This window comes from Megalops cyprinoides, chromosome 17, assembly GCF_013368585.1.
Source record: "Megalops cyprinoides isolate fMegCyp1 chromosome 17, fMegCyp1.pri, whole genome shotgun sequence".
Lineage (NCBI taxonomy): Eukaryota > Metazoa > Chordata > Actinopteri > Elopiformes > Megalopidae > Megalops > Megalops cyprinoides.
Genome location: NC_050599.1, coordinates 3,550,132 through 3,565,712, shown reverse-complemented (window position 1 = coordinate 3,565,712; position 15,581 = coordinate 3,550,132). Strand labels below are relative to the sequence as shown.

The following is a 15,581-nucleotide window of genomic DNA, read 5'->3' as shown; positions in this document are numbered from 1 at the left end:
GCACAATAATGATGAAACAATTCAAATATGGAATGATGTTGTGATTGATGCCTGACACATTATGGTCATGAGGAGCTGTCCTCCTTAACTCGTCCTCCCCTTCTGAACTAAAACTGCCCTGGAACTGTCCACCTCATCCTCCCCTTCTGACGTAAAAAACTTCCCCCCTCAGCTGACCTGAGTTGCTGCTGTAGAAGGTACCTGGTTGTGACTGTGTTGTTTCTGTTTCCCAGCTGGCCTTGCTTCAGGAAGAGTGGAGGGGGCGGAGCCTGTCCTCCCAGCTGCTGACGGGGGCGGAGCTTGAGGAGAGCAGCACCACTGACTGCTTCCAGCATCCGCGAATCAGGTGTGTGCCTTAGGACTCAATCCTTTACCTGCAGGCAGAGCTGGTGCTGTTACACAGCAACAAATAATGTCCATATTATCATGAATCTTACTGCCAGATAGAGAACAGTCCTGGGCGTCATTGTAGTGGTGAGGAGAAGGGCTTGTAACTGAAAGGTTGCTGGTTCGATTCCCCACTGGGGCACTGCTGCTGTACCCTTGGGCAAGGTGCTTAAACCAGAGTTGCCTCAGTAAATATCCAGCTGTATAAATGTTAAAAGTCTGCCTATGTAAGTCACTCTATAGCCTATGACCAGCCTACATAATGGCTGCTTCAGTGTGATAATCGTGTGTTGCCAGGCAGACTCTTGCGTCTATGGAAATGCCCCTCTCGCTGTGGTGGTTACAGGTACCTGTGGATCCGGATGCAGCAGGTGAAGGAGCAGATTGCGGAGCTGTCCCGGAAGCAGGCCTGCCGGCCGAGCGAGCCGCAGTACGAGCGCCTACACCAGGACCTGCAGCACTACCTGAGCAGCATCGGGCAGCCGGCCGCCGTGCTGGGCCTGCTCTCCCACCTGCTGAAGGCTCTCCCCGGGCCGGGGGCCAAATCGAGGCCGGGGACCCAGGGCCTGCTGAAGGAGGAGGCGGTGTGGCAGGCCTCACAGCACCGCTTCGCCCAGAGGCTGGCGGAGGAGTACCCCCTGTACCCGGACGTGGTGGGGCCCCTGAGGGCCGCCATTCTGCAGCTGCAGCACGGCATGCGGCTGGTGGCCTCCCGGCTCTCCGCCTCCCACGCCTCCGTCCCGGGCCTGCCAAGGCTGGTGTCCTGCCTGCTGGCCTTCCCCTCCCTCTCCCCCGGCCTGCCCTCTCACCTGGCCCGCGCGGACTACCTGTGCTCCCGGCCCTGCCTGGACGTGCTGAGGGAGCTGAGGAAGCAGCTGTCTCTGGAGGAGCCGGGCGGGGCGGTGCCCGAGCCGGCCACGCTGATGCTCAGCGCCCTCCTGTACGTGCAGTGCCACGCCCTGTCCACGGGGCAGCTGGGAGACGACGCCCACAGGCTGTTCAGACACATCTGTCAGGTGGGCGTCAAAGGATTCGATCCCGTATCACCCCTGTAGTTTCTTGAGTTTGTTTCCTTTCCCTGTTCATTTGAGTCTCACATTCATTCTATACAGTTTGTATGAATACAAAACAGTTGATGGCTAGTCCTCTGTATTCCATATTTACTGATAAATGCAAGCACACCCAGCGAAAATTTGGCAATACAAATGGGCTCTTGCTACTCAAAGCAGTTTTTGTGTTGAGTGCTTATGTAATTTTGAGTTTCTTGTTTGGGTGTCCAGTCTAGTGATGGTAACCAGGTTGTATGAGATTGCGTGCTCGTAGTATTTTTGGTTGTCCTGTCTAGGGCAGAGAGTCAGTCTGATTTTGGGTTGCCCTGGCTGTCTGGGGTGGGGGTGGGGGTTGCTGGTACGATGCTCAGTCCGCTGATGGGATGTCGCGGTGTCGCTAGGCGCTGGTGAACGAGTGGGACGAGCAGGAGCGCCGGGCGCGGGTGCGAGAGCAGCAGGAGGCCAGCCTGTACCGCAGCCGGAGCCGTCTGCACGGGACGGGCCTGAGCGAGGACGAGCAGGAGGAGAGAGACTTCCGCCGCAGCTTCCCCCAGTACGACAAGGTACTGCCAGAGCACCGTCCCAGCATGCAGCCACAGTAACTCACCAGTCTCCTGTACTCAGGTACGACAAGGTACTGCCACACCCCGGGCCCATAGCAGTAACTCGCCAGTCTCCTGTACTCAGGTACGACAAGGTACTGCCATACCCCGGGCCCATAGCAGTAACTCACCAGTCTCCTGTACTCAGGTACGACAAGGTACTGCCACACCCCGGGCCCATAGCAGTAACTCGCCAGTCTCCTGTACTCAGGTACGACAAGGTACTGCCATACCCCGGGCCCATAGCAGTAACTCGCCAGTCTCCTGTACTCAGGTACGACAAGGTACTGCCATACCCCGGGCCCATAGCAGTAACTCACCAGTCTCCTGTACTCAGGTACGACAAGGTACTGCCACACCGCGGGCCCATAGCAGGGCACCGTCCCAGCATGCAGCCACAGTAACTCACCAGTCTCCTGTACTCAAGCACTACAAGGTACTGACATACCCAGGCCCCTTCATCATAGTATGAGACCGTCATCTGCTTCAGCAGGACCAGTGAACTCTCCTCTTCCCTAGTACAGCCACAGTAACTCACTGTATTTGAGTATGACAGGGGTGCTGTCATACCCTGGGCCCCAGCACCGTCACCACAGTACGAGTCTGTCGAACACTTTAGAAGGACCAGGGAACTCCTCTACACCCTAGTACAACCACAGTAAATCTCTGGTACTCAGGTATGACAAGGTACTGTTATACCTGAGCCCCGGCCCCATTACCATAGTATGACACTCCTAAACGCAAGACACTTTTATTTAAATGAGGTGATGTGTATCATTATCACCCCCTATTCCCTAATGCAACACTGTTGGTCTCTGTCCCTCTCTCTGCTCCCAGGACTTTGCTGACATCACCTCCCAGCCTAGCCTGGAGCAGCCGGCGGCAGCGGCGGAGGCGGAGCAGGAAGTGGAGGCCGAGGCGGGAGAGGGCGGCTTCCTGTCCGCCGCCTGCATGCACACCGTGGTGCAGGTCCACCAGCGGCTCTGCCTGAGCTTCTCCCAATCGCTGTGGTACCAGAGCAGCACGCCGGCCAATCACAGCAAAGACCACATCAGCGCCCTGGTCTCGTCCTATCAGATAACGGCTCCGGTGATGGCCCGCTTCTATCATCTGATGGGTACTTTTCTGTTCTGTTCTTTTCTGTTTTCTATTTCTGTTCTGTTCTTTCTCTGTTCTTCTGTCATTAGCATGACAGTGAGAGTCATTGGGGTGACTTTAGAATCCTAGAATAGCAAATCGATGTGGGGCAGCAGTGTAGCACAGTGGTAAGGAGAGCCCCGCTGGGGCGCTGCTGCTATACCCTTTGGCAAAGTACTTAACCCGCAATTGCCTCAGTAAATATCCTGCTGTATAAACGGATAAAATTGTAACTTATGTACGTCATCTGGATAAGAGTATCAGCAAATGACAATAATAATAATGTAATGTTATGTATATTTTGTCAACCAATTCCAATCCAGTCAATCCAAACAAATCAAAGGGTTTTTATCAATCAGATAAATGAAAGAATGATTTTTCGATTAATTATTCATTTAATTAAAAATTAATTTCTGATTGTTGGAGCTGGAAGGCCTAACGCTGTGAGGGCTGCATGTCCCCTCTTCCCCTCAGACTCAGAGATGGACCTGCAGCTGGCTGGCACTCAGCTGCTCCTCAGCACCCTCCTGCAGAACACGGTTCGGGGGGCGGGGGGGCAGGACGGCCTGCGCCTGCAGGCTGAGGGGCCCTACGACTTCTACCAGCACCCCAACATGAGCGAGGCGCGGCACTGCCTGCCCGTGCTGGAGCAGCTGGGCGCGGCCGTGCGGCGGCGGCTGGAGGAGTGGCCTGAGCACCCCGCCCTCATGCAGGTGAGTGGCACGTGACGTCAGTGTGCGTGTGAGAGAGAGAGAGAGAGAGAGAGAGAGAGAGACTGTGTGTGTGTGTGTGTGTGTGTGTGTGTGTGTGTGTGTGTTTGTAAAGCCCTGTGTGTGTGTCCTGTGTTGCAGCTGACAGTGGTGATGGAGAGAATCCTGTCCTTCAGTCTGGCCAGCCCTCTGGCAAAGTTCCTCAACGGCCTGGAGATCCTGCTGAGTAAAGCACAGGTGAGGCCTCAGGTCGTTACTCTGGCCTGCTGCTGTTCGCTCTTACCCACCACACGCCACACCGCACCCTCTCCTCTCAGATCTCTCTCTGTCTCTCTCTCCTCTCAGATCTCTCTCTGTCTCTCTCTCTCTCCTCTCAGATCTCTCTCTGTCTCTCTCTCCTCTCAGATCTCTCTCTGTCTCTCTCTCTCTCCTCTCAGATCTCTCTCTGTCTCTCTCTCTCTCCTCTCAGATCTCTCTCTGTCTCTCTCTCTCCTCTCAGATCTCTCTCTGTCTCTCTCTCTCGTACACAAACACACTTTTCCCCTGTTCTATGCACCCTGCTCTCCCACTCGCACACCCCAATTTCAGTTCCCCGTGGCCACCGTCTCCCGCCCTCACCTCACCACCCACCTGTGTAGCACTCACCTCTCTCTCAGCCACGCCTCTGACCGTTCCCCTCTGTGTCACCCCAGGACTGGGAGAACAACGCCAGCCGGGCTGTGTCTCTGAGGAAGGAGCTGGAACCTGTCACTCAGCTCATTATCCAATGGCGCAAGCTGGAGCTCAAGTAAGAGGCGGGGCCAGGGAGTGTGCAGTGGCTCTGCTCATTTTTTAAAAATGTGTTTTGTTTGGCATTAACTGTAGCTGTGTCACCATCACACACAAGCTTATGCAAGTTCTTCGGAAGGTTGGACTTTGATGACAAGTTGGTGACTTGGAATTAGTCATTTTCAGTCTTGCATCATGCAGCTCTCTTACAGATGCATAGAGTTTTTCACATAATATATTACAGACAAAAATGAGAAGTTATGGTTTAGGGTTAAGGTTCATGGAAGTGAATGAATGAAATAAGTGATGCAATGACAGAGAATAAATCGTTAAGAAAGACAGGCAGTCATTGCGATATGCACAGGGTAATCATTCTCACTCACCGTTCACCTCAGTAACCGTTGATTTGCTCTCTCTCCTGCAGCTGCTGGTCCAGCAGTCTGGACAATGCCCTGAAACGGCACACGGAGAGATCCACCAAACACTGGTTCTCCATCTACCAGCTCATCGAGAGACACCTACAGGAGCACGGTTCAGACAACACTACAGGCAATCCCCTGTTTGATTAATTCAGTTAATGTGGAGTTACATGGAAAAAGTAGATAACTTATTGAATTGCATTCGTTATATTTTCAGTTACATTTTCCACAGGTCAGTAAAGGAATAAATAGTATCTCTTGATAATGGTCCTTGAGGGCTTAACTATGACAAACCATGCAATTGCAGGTCATCAGGGTTTTCTTCCTTCATTACAGAAAAGATGCCCTTTGAATATATTATCAAATTGTGTTATGATTTTATGAAAAGTAAAATGATTTATATGAATATCTGAATGTGAAGATTTATTATCATGCAGGTATAAGTATTTATTCACTAAAGCATATTAAATGAGCAATATGTTTGCTGGTGAAGTCATTGATTTGGATTTTATGTGTAAAAGCAGTACCTGCTCTCTCCAGCAGGGGGCGATGAGGAGGGCCAGGGCTTGTCCTCTGTGTCCTCCACACTGCAGGCCTTCATGGAAGGTTCCACGCTGGGAGAATTCCACACCCGTCTGAGCATGCTCCTCACCTTCCACTGCCACCTGCTGCTCATGCCCGCACAGCAAGGCCAAGGTGCGCTCCGACATCACTTCCTGCCTGTCCCTGCACAGCGAGTGGAGTATTGTTATCTTTATAGTCTAGAAAACTATCACAGATATCTCAGTCCTAAGTGTATTCTAAGTGGTTTCTTTCCTCCACAGCTCCTCTCTGCAGCCTCTTGTGGAATCTGTACAAGTACTACTCCCAGTTCTCAGAGACGATCCAGACCAAAATCGGCCAACTACGGCAGCCCATCGAGAAAGAGCTCAAGGTAACGTTAAGGGAACGTAAAAGAGATGCTCCAGCTCTGGTGATACACGAGAGCGTTTTTCACTGAAGTTGTACACTTGCAAACGCATGTGTCTGTTGCTGGGTGTACCTAACATTTCCCAAGCATGAGCTGTTTTTAAAAGAACAGAATCGCTCTTACTAAAAACCGTCGAAGCAAGTCTCTCTCCTGTCTGCTGCAGTCTGCTGAGGCTGATCTTTTGCGTCTCGCTCACAGGACTTTGTGAAAATCTCCCGCTGGAACGACGTCAGTTTCTGGTCCATAAAGCAGTCGGTTGAAAAGACCCACCGGTGAGTTGTCCTGGGGAAGGGAGATAAAAACCCCTGAATGGCAGAGGAATGGCGAGTCTCCCCCCACACCCAGCGCTGTCCCCTCCTTCACTGTTCCTTCCTGTCTCTGTCAGAACCCTCTTTAAGTTTGTGAAGAAGTTCGAGGCGGCCCTCAGCACCCCCTGCGCCCCTAGCCTGGTGGAGCAGGGCAGCAGTGCCAGCCTGGACAGCGTGGACCCCAGCCCAGAGGAGACGCCCCTCCACAGGGTGCACCGCGCGCTCAAGAGCGCCCTCCCTGGGAGGAGCAGAGACCTGCAGGTACTACGAACAAGCGGAAAAAGCGTGCCAAAACCATGTGCCAGAGATCACTGAAGTGAATGATAAACAAGATAAAACAGATTGGAACAGTACTTTTCACCTACAGTGGCATTGAACAGAATATGACAGGCTATGTATTGACTCCTAATGTCAGATTGTGACACTTTTGACTTAGTGACATGTCTGCTGTTAGGCTAACATTCTTATATGCACTTTTGTTAGTCGCTGCAGATAAGAGCATTTGCTAAATGACTGAATGTAAAAGTGTAAATCGTAGCTTGCTGAAGAGGCCTCAGAGGGCGGTCCCAGGCCTACGCCCAGCTCCACCCTGGGCGGTCCGCTCTAGGCAGTGCGGTGGTGATGTTGGTTCCTGTGTGTGTCAGGTGGACGACCCAGAGGAGGTGCCGTCCGGGCTGGAGCCTGCATCCCTGCAGGGCCGGCTGTCCTTCCTCACGCGGAGGATGAGGAAGATGTGCGTGCAGCTGGTGAAGAAGAGTCCGCTGCCCGAGCTCTCAGAGGACCTGGATCAGTTCACAGGTCAGAAAGAAAGACGCTGTCACAGGGCTGAGTCTTGAGTCATGACTTTAGTGCCTGTCGTAAACTCAGAGGGCTTCCTGGCTAATAAAAGAACAAACCAAAATGAGTACTGTTAAAAAAGGAGGAAAAAACAAACAGCGCTATGAAAGTGCATTTTTGTGACTTGCAACACTATCTAATTTTATTTATTTTTGTATTTATAGTACAGTAGTAGTGTTAGTCAAAGATGTACGGATGAAAATTGGAACTGTATTCATCTGATTCATTCATACTGATTCAGTCTGACTCATTCCTTTCCCCAGCTGAAATCATCACAAATGTGAGGGAACTCCAGAGTCTCAGCGTTGACCAGTCAGCTGAGAAGGAGAAGCAGAGGTCAGAGGTCAAGCACATTCTCCAGCAGAAGCAGCGTGCCCTCTCTGACCTCTTCAAGATGCTGGCACAGATCGGTGAGTCTTCACACGACCTCTGACCTCTTCTCACACAGATCTTCACCAAAGAGCCTTGATCACATCACTTCAGGAAGATCTCATGGCTGCAGTTCTTTTCTTCCAAATTACGTATTAACCACAAGGGTTCAAAGTTGAAATGACTGAATCTTAAAGCAAATGGAAAAGGTCTAGTCATGGAGGTCTGGCCACATTAACTGTCTAGCTGTTGCATGGTCTTAGCAGGTAGTGTTTCTGCAGGCTTGGTGACGATTGGGTCAGCCTGTGAGGCCTGTGTAACAGTGCTGCTGTGTAACTGTGCTGTGGTGGTGGTTCTCCCGCAGGCCTCTCATACAAGAAAGGCCTGACCTGGAGCAGGACGTCTGCCCCTGAGGAGACCCTGTGCCTGCAGCCGCTGGAGCTGTCCACCGCCCTGTCAGCGGTCAGAGCTGAGGAAGGGGCCGAAAGCGCGTAAGAGCGGAGTTTGGCATCATGACCACATACAGAGCGATACACGCACGATGCTCAGAACCGATTCTCAGGGCTCTCAGGCTCCTCTCTGAAAATGGTTTTGTCCTGGAAACTCATGAAGAAGTTTTGGAAATTGGTCAAAAATCACAAGGAATATTTGGCCAAATCTAAAAAAAAAAAAGGTTAATTTTTTAACAGTGAATGAGATACATCCATCATTCTAACACATTAGCTTGATGTCATATGCTGTCCAGTCTAATTAGTCAGTGTGCTGGCATTGCTAGTTCATTGGCTTGTACATTTCAGTTATCAGTGACTGGTATTTCCTGGTAAGGCAGTTCACAAACATATTTTTGAAAATGAAAATTATTAGTCATACAGTATGGAATGTATCTCCACAGAAAGTATTTCTCGCACAGTTCTATCTTGTAGCCTAGTTTAGCAAAAATTAACTATCACCGCATTAAAAGTAGTCTCTGAAAGTCCTTGTTGCAAATTCATGGAAAACATAAATATGATTTGAGTGGGAATGCTTAAAGTTTTGGTGTGGTCTGGCTTGGTTAGAGGAGGCTCTTGACTGTGTCTGTGGTGTGATGGCTGCAGGCTCTTCTCTGAGATGTCCGCTGCGTGGGACGGGTGTCAGAAGTACTTCTACAGGTCCTGGGCCCGCCGGACCGCTCTGCAGACGGCACTGCAGGGTGCTGCTAAGGTGAGGGGTCGTGGGGTGACAGGGTTTGGACCTGTGTGTGAGCTAATGCGAGAGCTGCGTGTTGTAGTGCGGGGGTGAGCCTTGTGTTTAAGTGTATATGATAGTGAGAGCTGTAAGTGTGTGGTGTTGTAGTGCGGGGGCGAGCCTTGTGTTTAAGTGTATATGACAGTGAGAGCTGTAAGTGTGTGGTGTTGTAGTGCAGGGGCGAGCCTTGTGTTTAAGTGTATATGACAGTGAGAGCTGTAAGTGTGTGGTGTTGCAGGAGCTGCGTGTTGTAGTGCGGGGGCGAGCCTTGTGTTTAAGTGTATATGATAGTGAGCGCTGTAAGTGTGTGGTGTTGCAGGAGCTGGGCCTGGGTAATATGGAGCGCTGCAGGGGCTTTTCCTCCCACCTGCTGAAGCTGCTTTTGAGGCAGAGGAGGCGTCTGGCCCGGCTGACGGAGCAGTGGATCCAGCTGAGGTACAGCTCTGTTGTGCCCTCACACCAATCACCAGCTAACTCTACCCCGGAGCCTGCCTCACACTGCTCTCTCCTCATATTCCCCCAAAAACAGGAGGATAATCCGCTGCGTCCGGGACGTCCAGGCCCAGCTGGGCGAGGGCGGGGAGGGGGGCGGGGCTCTCCCCCCTCAGGAGGCCCTGCAGGCGTGGACAGAGAGGGCGAGAACGCTGGCGGTGCAGTGCACCGTGGTCCTGGAGCAGCTGTCCTGGCTGCTGCAGAGCTGTCCCGAGAGGACCGCCCCGGAGGGCGGGGCCGAGGGCGAGGCCGGGCGGGGCGACCCCACCCTCACACACCCCTCCCCCCTGGACGTGCAGTGCCAGTCCCCCGCGGGCCGGATGAGGCGGGGCGACCCGGCCTGGACCCAGCTCACCCACAGGGTGGCGGGGATGATGGCCCAAACCCGGGAGCTGAAGGCGGAGCTGGACCAGCTGGCCTCAGAGTCCAGAGGGAGGACGCTGCAGACCTGGTGAGCTGAGAAGACACGACCTGGGGCAGAGAATCCATCTGGATTAGTGAAATTACTCTGCTCTTCTTGGTTATGGTTCAGAAATAAACAATAATCTCCTGTGTGTTCTTCTGTGTGAACATACGGAGGATTCTCATTTATTCCATGATAAGCGAGGTGATCGTTTATTTATTCATCATTAATTGAGCCATAGATCATACAAGTGCATTATTAAACATAGAACTGCAATCCATTCTGTTCTTGATGGAAGTATTGCAGCTGTGGCCCGGGCGGTTACCCTGGGTGGCTGGCAGCGCTCAGCTCTTGTTCCCCCACTGACTGAGGCCTTCCTTCCTCTCTGTAGGACCCACTTCAGGGTGTGCAGCTCGGGGCTGGACCGCCTCGGCGCCGTGGCCGCCCTGATGCCCGGGGTGGAGCAGCAGTTCTGCCCCGCCCTGCCTGAGGGAGCGGGGGGCTCCCGGGCGGTGCCTGCCATCGCCCGCAGCCTGCAGTACGCCCGGGGCGAGGTGGAGGCCAGCCTGACCGAGTTCACCACCTGGAAGACACAGCTGCTCTCCCTGGGCCATGCCCACGCTGGTGAGAGGCGGGGCCTCCTCTTTGGCTCCTCCCCCTTTGTCTTTGAGTGACAGGTGGGCGTGATTCCGGCGGGAGTCTCACACGCGCCACTTCCTGTTTCCTCCTCCTCCTCTCAGGTGTGCCGCGGGCGTTCTCCTCGGAGTTCTCGGATCAGCTGGAGAAGACCATCAACAGCGTGCTGTGTGCGGTGCAGAGCCTGGTGAAGAGGAGGGAGGGGGTGGAGGAGGAAGAGCAGGAGCAGCCCCGGGAGGCAAAGACAGGTGGGGAGCACAGAGACGGCAGGGTCACCTCTCCATCTCCTCTGTACCAGAGCACACAGTCCTGTACATCTCCTCTCTGTACCAGAGCACACAGCCCTCTCCATCTCCTCTCTACACCAGAGCACACAGCCCTCTCTATCTCCTCTCTGTAAAAGAGCACACAGCCCTCTCCATCTCCTCTCTGTAAAAGAGCACACAGCCCTGTCCATCTCCTCTCTGTACCAGAGCACACAGCCCTCTCCATCTCCTCTCTGTGGGTACAGAGCAGTGAGTGATTTCTCTCTCCTGTCTGATGCAGAAGAAGGAGAGGGGCCTGCGGAGGACCTGTTGAAGACGGGTCACCTGACCAAGCTGCTGGAGGAGGAGCTGAGTGCGGAGGTGTCATCCCTCTCGCTGCAGGAGGTCAGCGGGTCGGTGGAGCAGCTCCTGGAGCGTCTCCGAGTGCACAGAGAGACCTGCACTCCTCAGCAGCTGCGGGTACGGAGCCACGCCCCACAGAGCCAAAAAAATATAGAGCCAAGGCTCATTTCTCCACACTGACGTTGCCATGACATTGCCCTACCTGTCCTCTAATCCTGACACCCTAGTGTTACTTTAACGCGGTGTTTCTCAGCCCTCTCCTGGAGGCCCCCTGCCCTGCATGTTTTAGGTCTCTCCCTGCTCCAACACAGCTGATTCAAATGATCAACTCGTAACGAACTCCTGAAGCTGCTGAATAACAAACTGATCATTTGAATCAGCTGTGTTGGAGCAGGGAGAGATCTAAAACATGCAGGGCAGGGGGCCCTCCAGGAGAGGGTTGAGAAACACTGCTTTAACGTTACCTCGATGTTGTTCTGATGTTGCTTTGTCGCTGATGTTGCCTTAATGTTACCTTAACGTTACCTCGACGTTGTTCTGATGTTGCCCTTGTCGCTGATGTTGCCTTAATGTTACCTTAATGTTACCTCGACGTTGTTCTGATGTTGCGCTGCACGCTGTGTGCAGGAGCTGGGCGTGGCCTGCAGGTTGCTGGTGCGTCTGCAGCCCATGCTGGAGGTGTACTCGGAGCTGGCGCGCTACTACCTGGCCGTGTCGCTGGGGGCCCACAGGAGCACCGGGAAGCTGCTGTCCGTCCTGGCCAGCATCTTCACTGAGCTGGCCCAGAAGGTAGCGCACCTGTAGCGTCCGCACTTCCACTGCTCACACTCTCACCTGTTCAGCGCTCTGCTCACAGAGGGAGACAGGGGCACCAGGGGTGGGAAAACTGCGGCTTTTTAGAGGATCAAGAAAGGGGAAAACTGCTCACATTTTCTCTCAAAGCAATTATTGGGAAACGGGATACAGGCCTTAGCTGGAGGAGCTTTTGTATTGCTCTGTCGCCAGCATAGTCATCATGTCTTCAGTTGTGTTGCTTCCATATTGCCTGTTCCAGAAAGGTTCTTTTCATAGTCTCCGTGAGTATGCCCTCATGGGAAGAAGCATCAGAGCTTTTGTGGTGTCTGTGACAGTGTTACCCCTCCGCAGCCAGTAGGATCCCCTGACAGTGTCCCACTTCCTGTTTCCTGTTGCAGGGCTTTTGCCTGCCTCAGGACCTGATGGAGGGCGGTGACGGGGAGGGGGCCACGCAGTTCCACGACTACGAGGGGGGCGGGATCGGGGAGGGCGAGGGCAGCAAGGACGTCAGCGACAAGATCGAGAACGAGGAGCAGGTGAGTCAGACGCACTCTCAGAGAGACGCCTGCGAGTAACCCGGAAAACGCAGATCCCTGAATCCTGAGGCTGTCGCTAAACTGACCGTTTCTTCTCTCACAGGTGGAGGACACCTTCCAGGAAGGACAGGAGAAGAAGGAGGAGGAGGAGGACAAGAGAGACATCAAGGAGGAGGACAACGCTATCGAGATGTCCGAGGACTTTGATGGGAAGATGCACGACGCCAACGACCAAGAGCCAGGTTAGTCTGTGTCTAGCCTGGTTAGCCCGTAACGCTAAAGGCAGCTGTGTGTCTGTGTGTAGCCTGGTTAGCCCGTAACGCTAAAGGCAGCTGTGTGTCTGTGTGTAGCCTGGTTAGCCCGTAACGCTAAAGTCAGCTGCGTGTCTGTGTGTGGCCTGGTTAGCCCGTAAAGCTAAAGGCAGCTGTGTGTCTGTGTGTAGCCTGGTTACCGTGGCTTAATGTCCCATGTCCAACACGTTCACAGGCGAGGATGATGACGAAGAGTCTGACAAAGAGGAAGAGGAGGAGCTGGACAAGAGGATGGGTGACCTGGGCGAGGGTCAGACCGAGACGCTGGATGAGAGGATGTGGGGGGACGATGAGGATGAGGATGATGACCTCGACGGCAGCGACAGAGAGGAAGAGTCTGGCCAGGGAATGGACGAGGTATCACTGAATGCCGTTTGGACTAGAATCAGGGCGTGCCGTTTACGTACCGCACTGCAGGCACCATTGCACTGTGGGGATTCGTGACGCGTGGCTACTGTTGCAGGGGGAGTCCGAGCTGGTGGCCAAGGACGACAACCTGAACGCGGGAGACTCCAACAAAGATGACAAGAAGAAGCAGGATAAAGACGAGGGGCAGACAGAGGAGGAGGGGAAGGAGAAAATTCATGAGCAAATCGATGAGGTACAGAGTCTTGTGCCCCCTCTGGGCTGGGATATATTGAAAGTGGAAGTGCAGAAATTTCACTCCATACCTTGTGTTACTTTGTGTGTCTGCTTCAGGAAAAGAAGCTGTGGCCATTTCAAGTCTTATATATTGTATTTTAGATATGTGTTTGAGCAGTGTGTCGACTGTGTGTGTGTGTGCCATATAGAGGGAGTTTGATGAGAATGAAGTGGACCCGTACCACGGCCAGCAGGACAGGAAGCCCGACCCCGAGGCCATGGACCTGCCAGAGGAACTGAACCTGGACCAGGAGGATGAGCAGGCTGGGGAAGAGGAAGGAGAAGGTGAGGGAGTGGAGATATGGGAGAGAGGAGAGAGACAGGAGAGGGAGTACGGGTACAAGGGGGGAGAGAGGGAGCAGAATAACAAGGGGAGAAAGAAAGCCAGCAGCAGGAGGGAGAGGCAGCTGATGAGTGAGGGGGGGTGTGGAGTGAGGAAGAAGATGGGGGGGACAGGGGATCAAGAAGGTTGACAGGAAGATAAGGAGTGATCTGGGATCAGGAGGAAGGAGTGTGAGCTCTGTGGGAGGACTGGGGAAAGAAGTGGCGGAGTAGTAGTGCTGTGGCGGGTGTGTCTAACAAAGTAACTGTGTGACCTGCAGAACAGAACAGAAACCTTCTGTTTGTTTCAGAGGACAATCCGTTCGACATCGAGGAGAAGCCCATGGAGGTGGAGGAGAAAGAGGAATCAGAGAAGGAAGGAGAGGAAAACGGAGAAGGAGCGGAGGAGATGGCAGAGGAGCAGCAGGAGGGCCAAGCGGAGGATCAGGGCCAGGAGGAGGAGAAGACGAAGGAGGAGGGGGAGGAGGACGGGAAGGAGGAGGACAAGCAGTCAGACGCAGACGAGAGCGCGGAGAAAGAGGAGCCAGCCGAGGAGGAGAGGGAGCAGGGACACGAGGCAGGCAAAGAGGAGGATAAAGCCATCCCTGCTGACCAAGGCCAGCAGCCCAAGGTGTGCCCTGTGTCCATGCTGTGTGCCTGTGCCCAGACAAAGACATTCCACTACATTATCCTCATTTAGCACACTCTCTTATCCAGAGCGACTGACAGTTTTATGCATTTATATAGTTGAATATTTGCTGAGGCAATTGTGGGTTAAGTACCTTGCTTGAGGGTACAACAGCAGTGCCCCAGCGGGGACTTGAGCCTGCAACTTTTTGGTTATGAGCCCTGCTCCTCACCACTACACCACACTGCTGCCCAAATGCCTCTCACAGAACAGCAAGAGTAAGGCCAGTGCGTTTATAACTCTATTGCCGCTGCTCAGGAAGAATCTTAAATCCATAAAGGAGCAGCTCTAGTTGTTCTTTGAGTTCCCGCTAGTTGTCGCATTGTGAAATGAATTCAGGAAAGACGTAATGTACAGAATGTAATGTAATACATGAATGTAATGTAATGCATGAATGTAATGTAAAGTAAAGGAAAGAGGCTGGTACCCTGTCCTGTGTGACTGATCCTCCTTACCCTTCAGGAGGAGGATGAGGAGGGCGCGGGAGAGGATGAAGAGCAGCCGGAGCCTGCGGACAGGAAGGAGCACGATGCGGACGGGCAGACGGGGGAGGAGAACGTGCAAAGCGACATGGCGGTGGAGCTGGCCGGGGCCGCCTCCGAGAGGGACCAGGCCAAGGAGGTGCCGCACCGCACGCGTATACCGCTCACCTCCTGCTCCACACTCTGTGCCACTGCACTGGGTGTGTTTGGTAAGGCCATGTGATGACAGTCTCTGCTCCATGTGTCACCCAGGAGCACGGCAGCGGGGCGGCGGATGCCAGCCAGTCGGAGGGGCACGAGTCCAAGCTGACGGCGCGGGTCTCCCTGCAGAAACAGACCCAGAGCAAGACGCAGGTAAGCGCCGGCGGGGGTTACCGTGGGAACGGCGGATCGGCCGACAAGGTGGGTGCAGTCGGTGACCCACTCACCCGTCGCCCGGGTCGTTTCAGAGCTTCAAGCGGAAGCCCGGCCGGGCGGATAACGAGCGCTCGACGGGCGACCACAACGAGAGGGTGAGCAAGCGTCTGCGCACGCTGGAGAGCAGGGAGACGCAGCAGGAGCAGCAGGAGCGCAGCCAGCCGCACGACCCGCAGCGGGCCGACCTGTACGAGCACATCCGCCAGGGCGAGGAGCGCTACGACACACAGACCTACGGTGAGTCCCGCAGAGCGGGCTGCCAGGTCCTGCTGTCATGTGGCCTGATGTCTGCTTCAGGATGTGTTTGCTCCGGTGTTGTATTTTATCATTCACTGTTGTTACGATCATTACATTACCTCACATTATTGTCGTTTAGCAGATAGTCTTATCCAGAGTGACTTACATTGGCTTGCCATTTTTACATGTAACACACTTATACAGCTGGGTATTTATTAAGGCAATTGTGGGTT

General features: G+C 53.6%; 1 protein-coding gene across 2 annotated transcripts in view; it reads left to right on the top strand.

The window, feature by feature from the left end:
- Positions 1–15,581, top strand: part of mdn1 (midasin AAA ATPase 1) — a 55,902-nt gene that overhangs the window by 35,107 nt on the left and 5,214 nt on the right. Inside the window, exons 62-92 of one of the 2 annotated variants that reach the window (XM_036550046.1) lie at positions 234–346; positions 734–1,403; positions 1,838–1,999; positions 2,876–3,155; positions 3,650–3,888; positions 4,027–4,122; positions 4,578–4,672; positions 5,078–5,202; positions 5,616–5,768; positions 5,897–6,006; positions 6,241–6,314; positions 6,428–6,611; positions 6,995–7,148; positions 7,451–7,597; positions 7,921–8,047; positions 8,651–8,756; positions 9,100–9,215; positions 9,310–9,723; positions 10,067–10,299; positions 10,416–10,559; positions 10,858–11,036; positions 11,547–11,708; positions 12,113–12,250; positions 12,354–12,492; positions 12,737–12,918; positions 13,025–13,162; positions 13,353–13,488; positions 13,836–14,155; positions 14,675–14,833; positions 14,947–15,048; positions 15,144–15,348. In XM_036550046.1, coding sequence (XP_036405939.1) covers positions 234–346; positions 734–1,403; positions 1,838–1,999; positions 2,876–3,155; positions 3,650–3,888; positions 4,027–4,122; positions 4,578–4,672; positions 5,078–5,202; positions 5,616–5,768; positions 5,897–6,006; positions 6,241–6,314; positions 6,428–6,611; positions 6,995–7,148; positions 7,451–7,597; positions 7,921–8,047; positions 8,651–8,756; positions 9,100–9,215; positions 9,310–9,723; positions 10,067–10,299; positions 10,416–10,559; positions 10,858–11,036; positions 11,547–11,708; positions 12,113–12,250; positions 12,354–12,492; positions 12,737–12,918; positions 13,025–13,162; positions 13,353–13,488; positions 13,836–14,155; positions 14,675–14,833; positions 14,947–15,048; positions 15,144–15,348 — 5,602 coding nt within the window. Of the gene's footprint in view, positions 1–233; positions 347–733; positions 1,404–1,837; positions 2,000–2,875; positions 3,156–3,649; positions 3,889–4,026; positions 4,123–4,577; positions 4,673–5,077; positions 5,203–5,612; positions 5,769–5,896; positions 6,007–6,240; positions 6,315–6,427; positions 6,612–6,994; positions 7,149–7,450; positions 7,598–7,920; positions 8,048–8,650; positions 8,757–9,099; positions 9,216–9,309; positions 9,724–10,066; positions 10,300–10,415; positions 10,560–10,857; positions 11,037–11,546; positions 11,709–12,112; positions 12,251–12,353; positions 12,493–12,736; positions 12,919–13,024; positions 13,163–13,352; positions 13,489–13,835; positions 14,156–14,674; positions 14,834–14,946; positions 15,049–15,143; positions 15,349–15,581 lie in introns of both variants that reach the window. The other variant, XM_036550045.1, reaches the window with a different exon arrangement.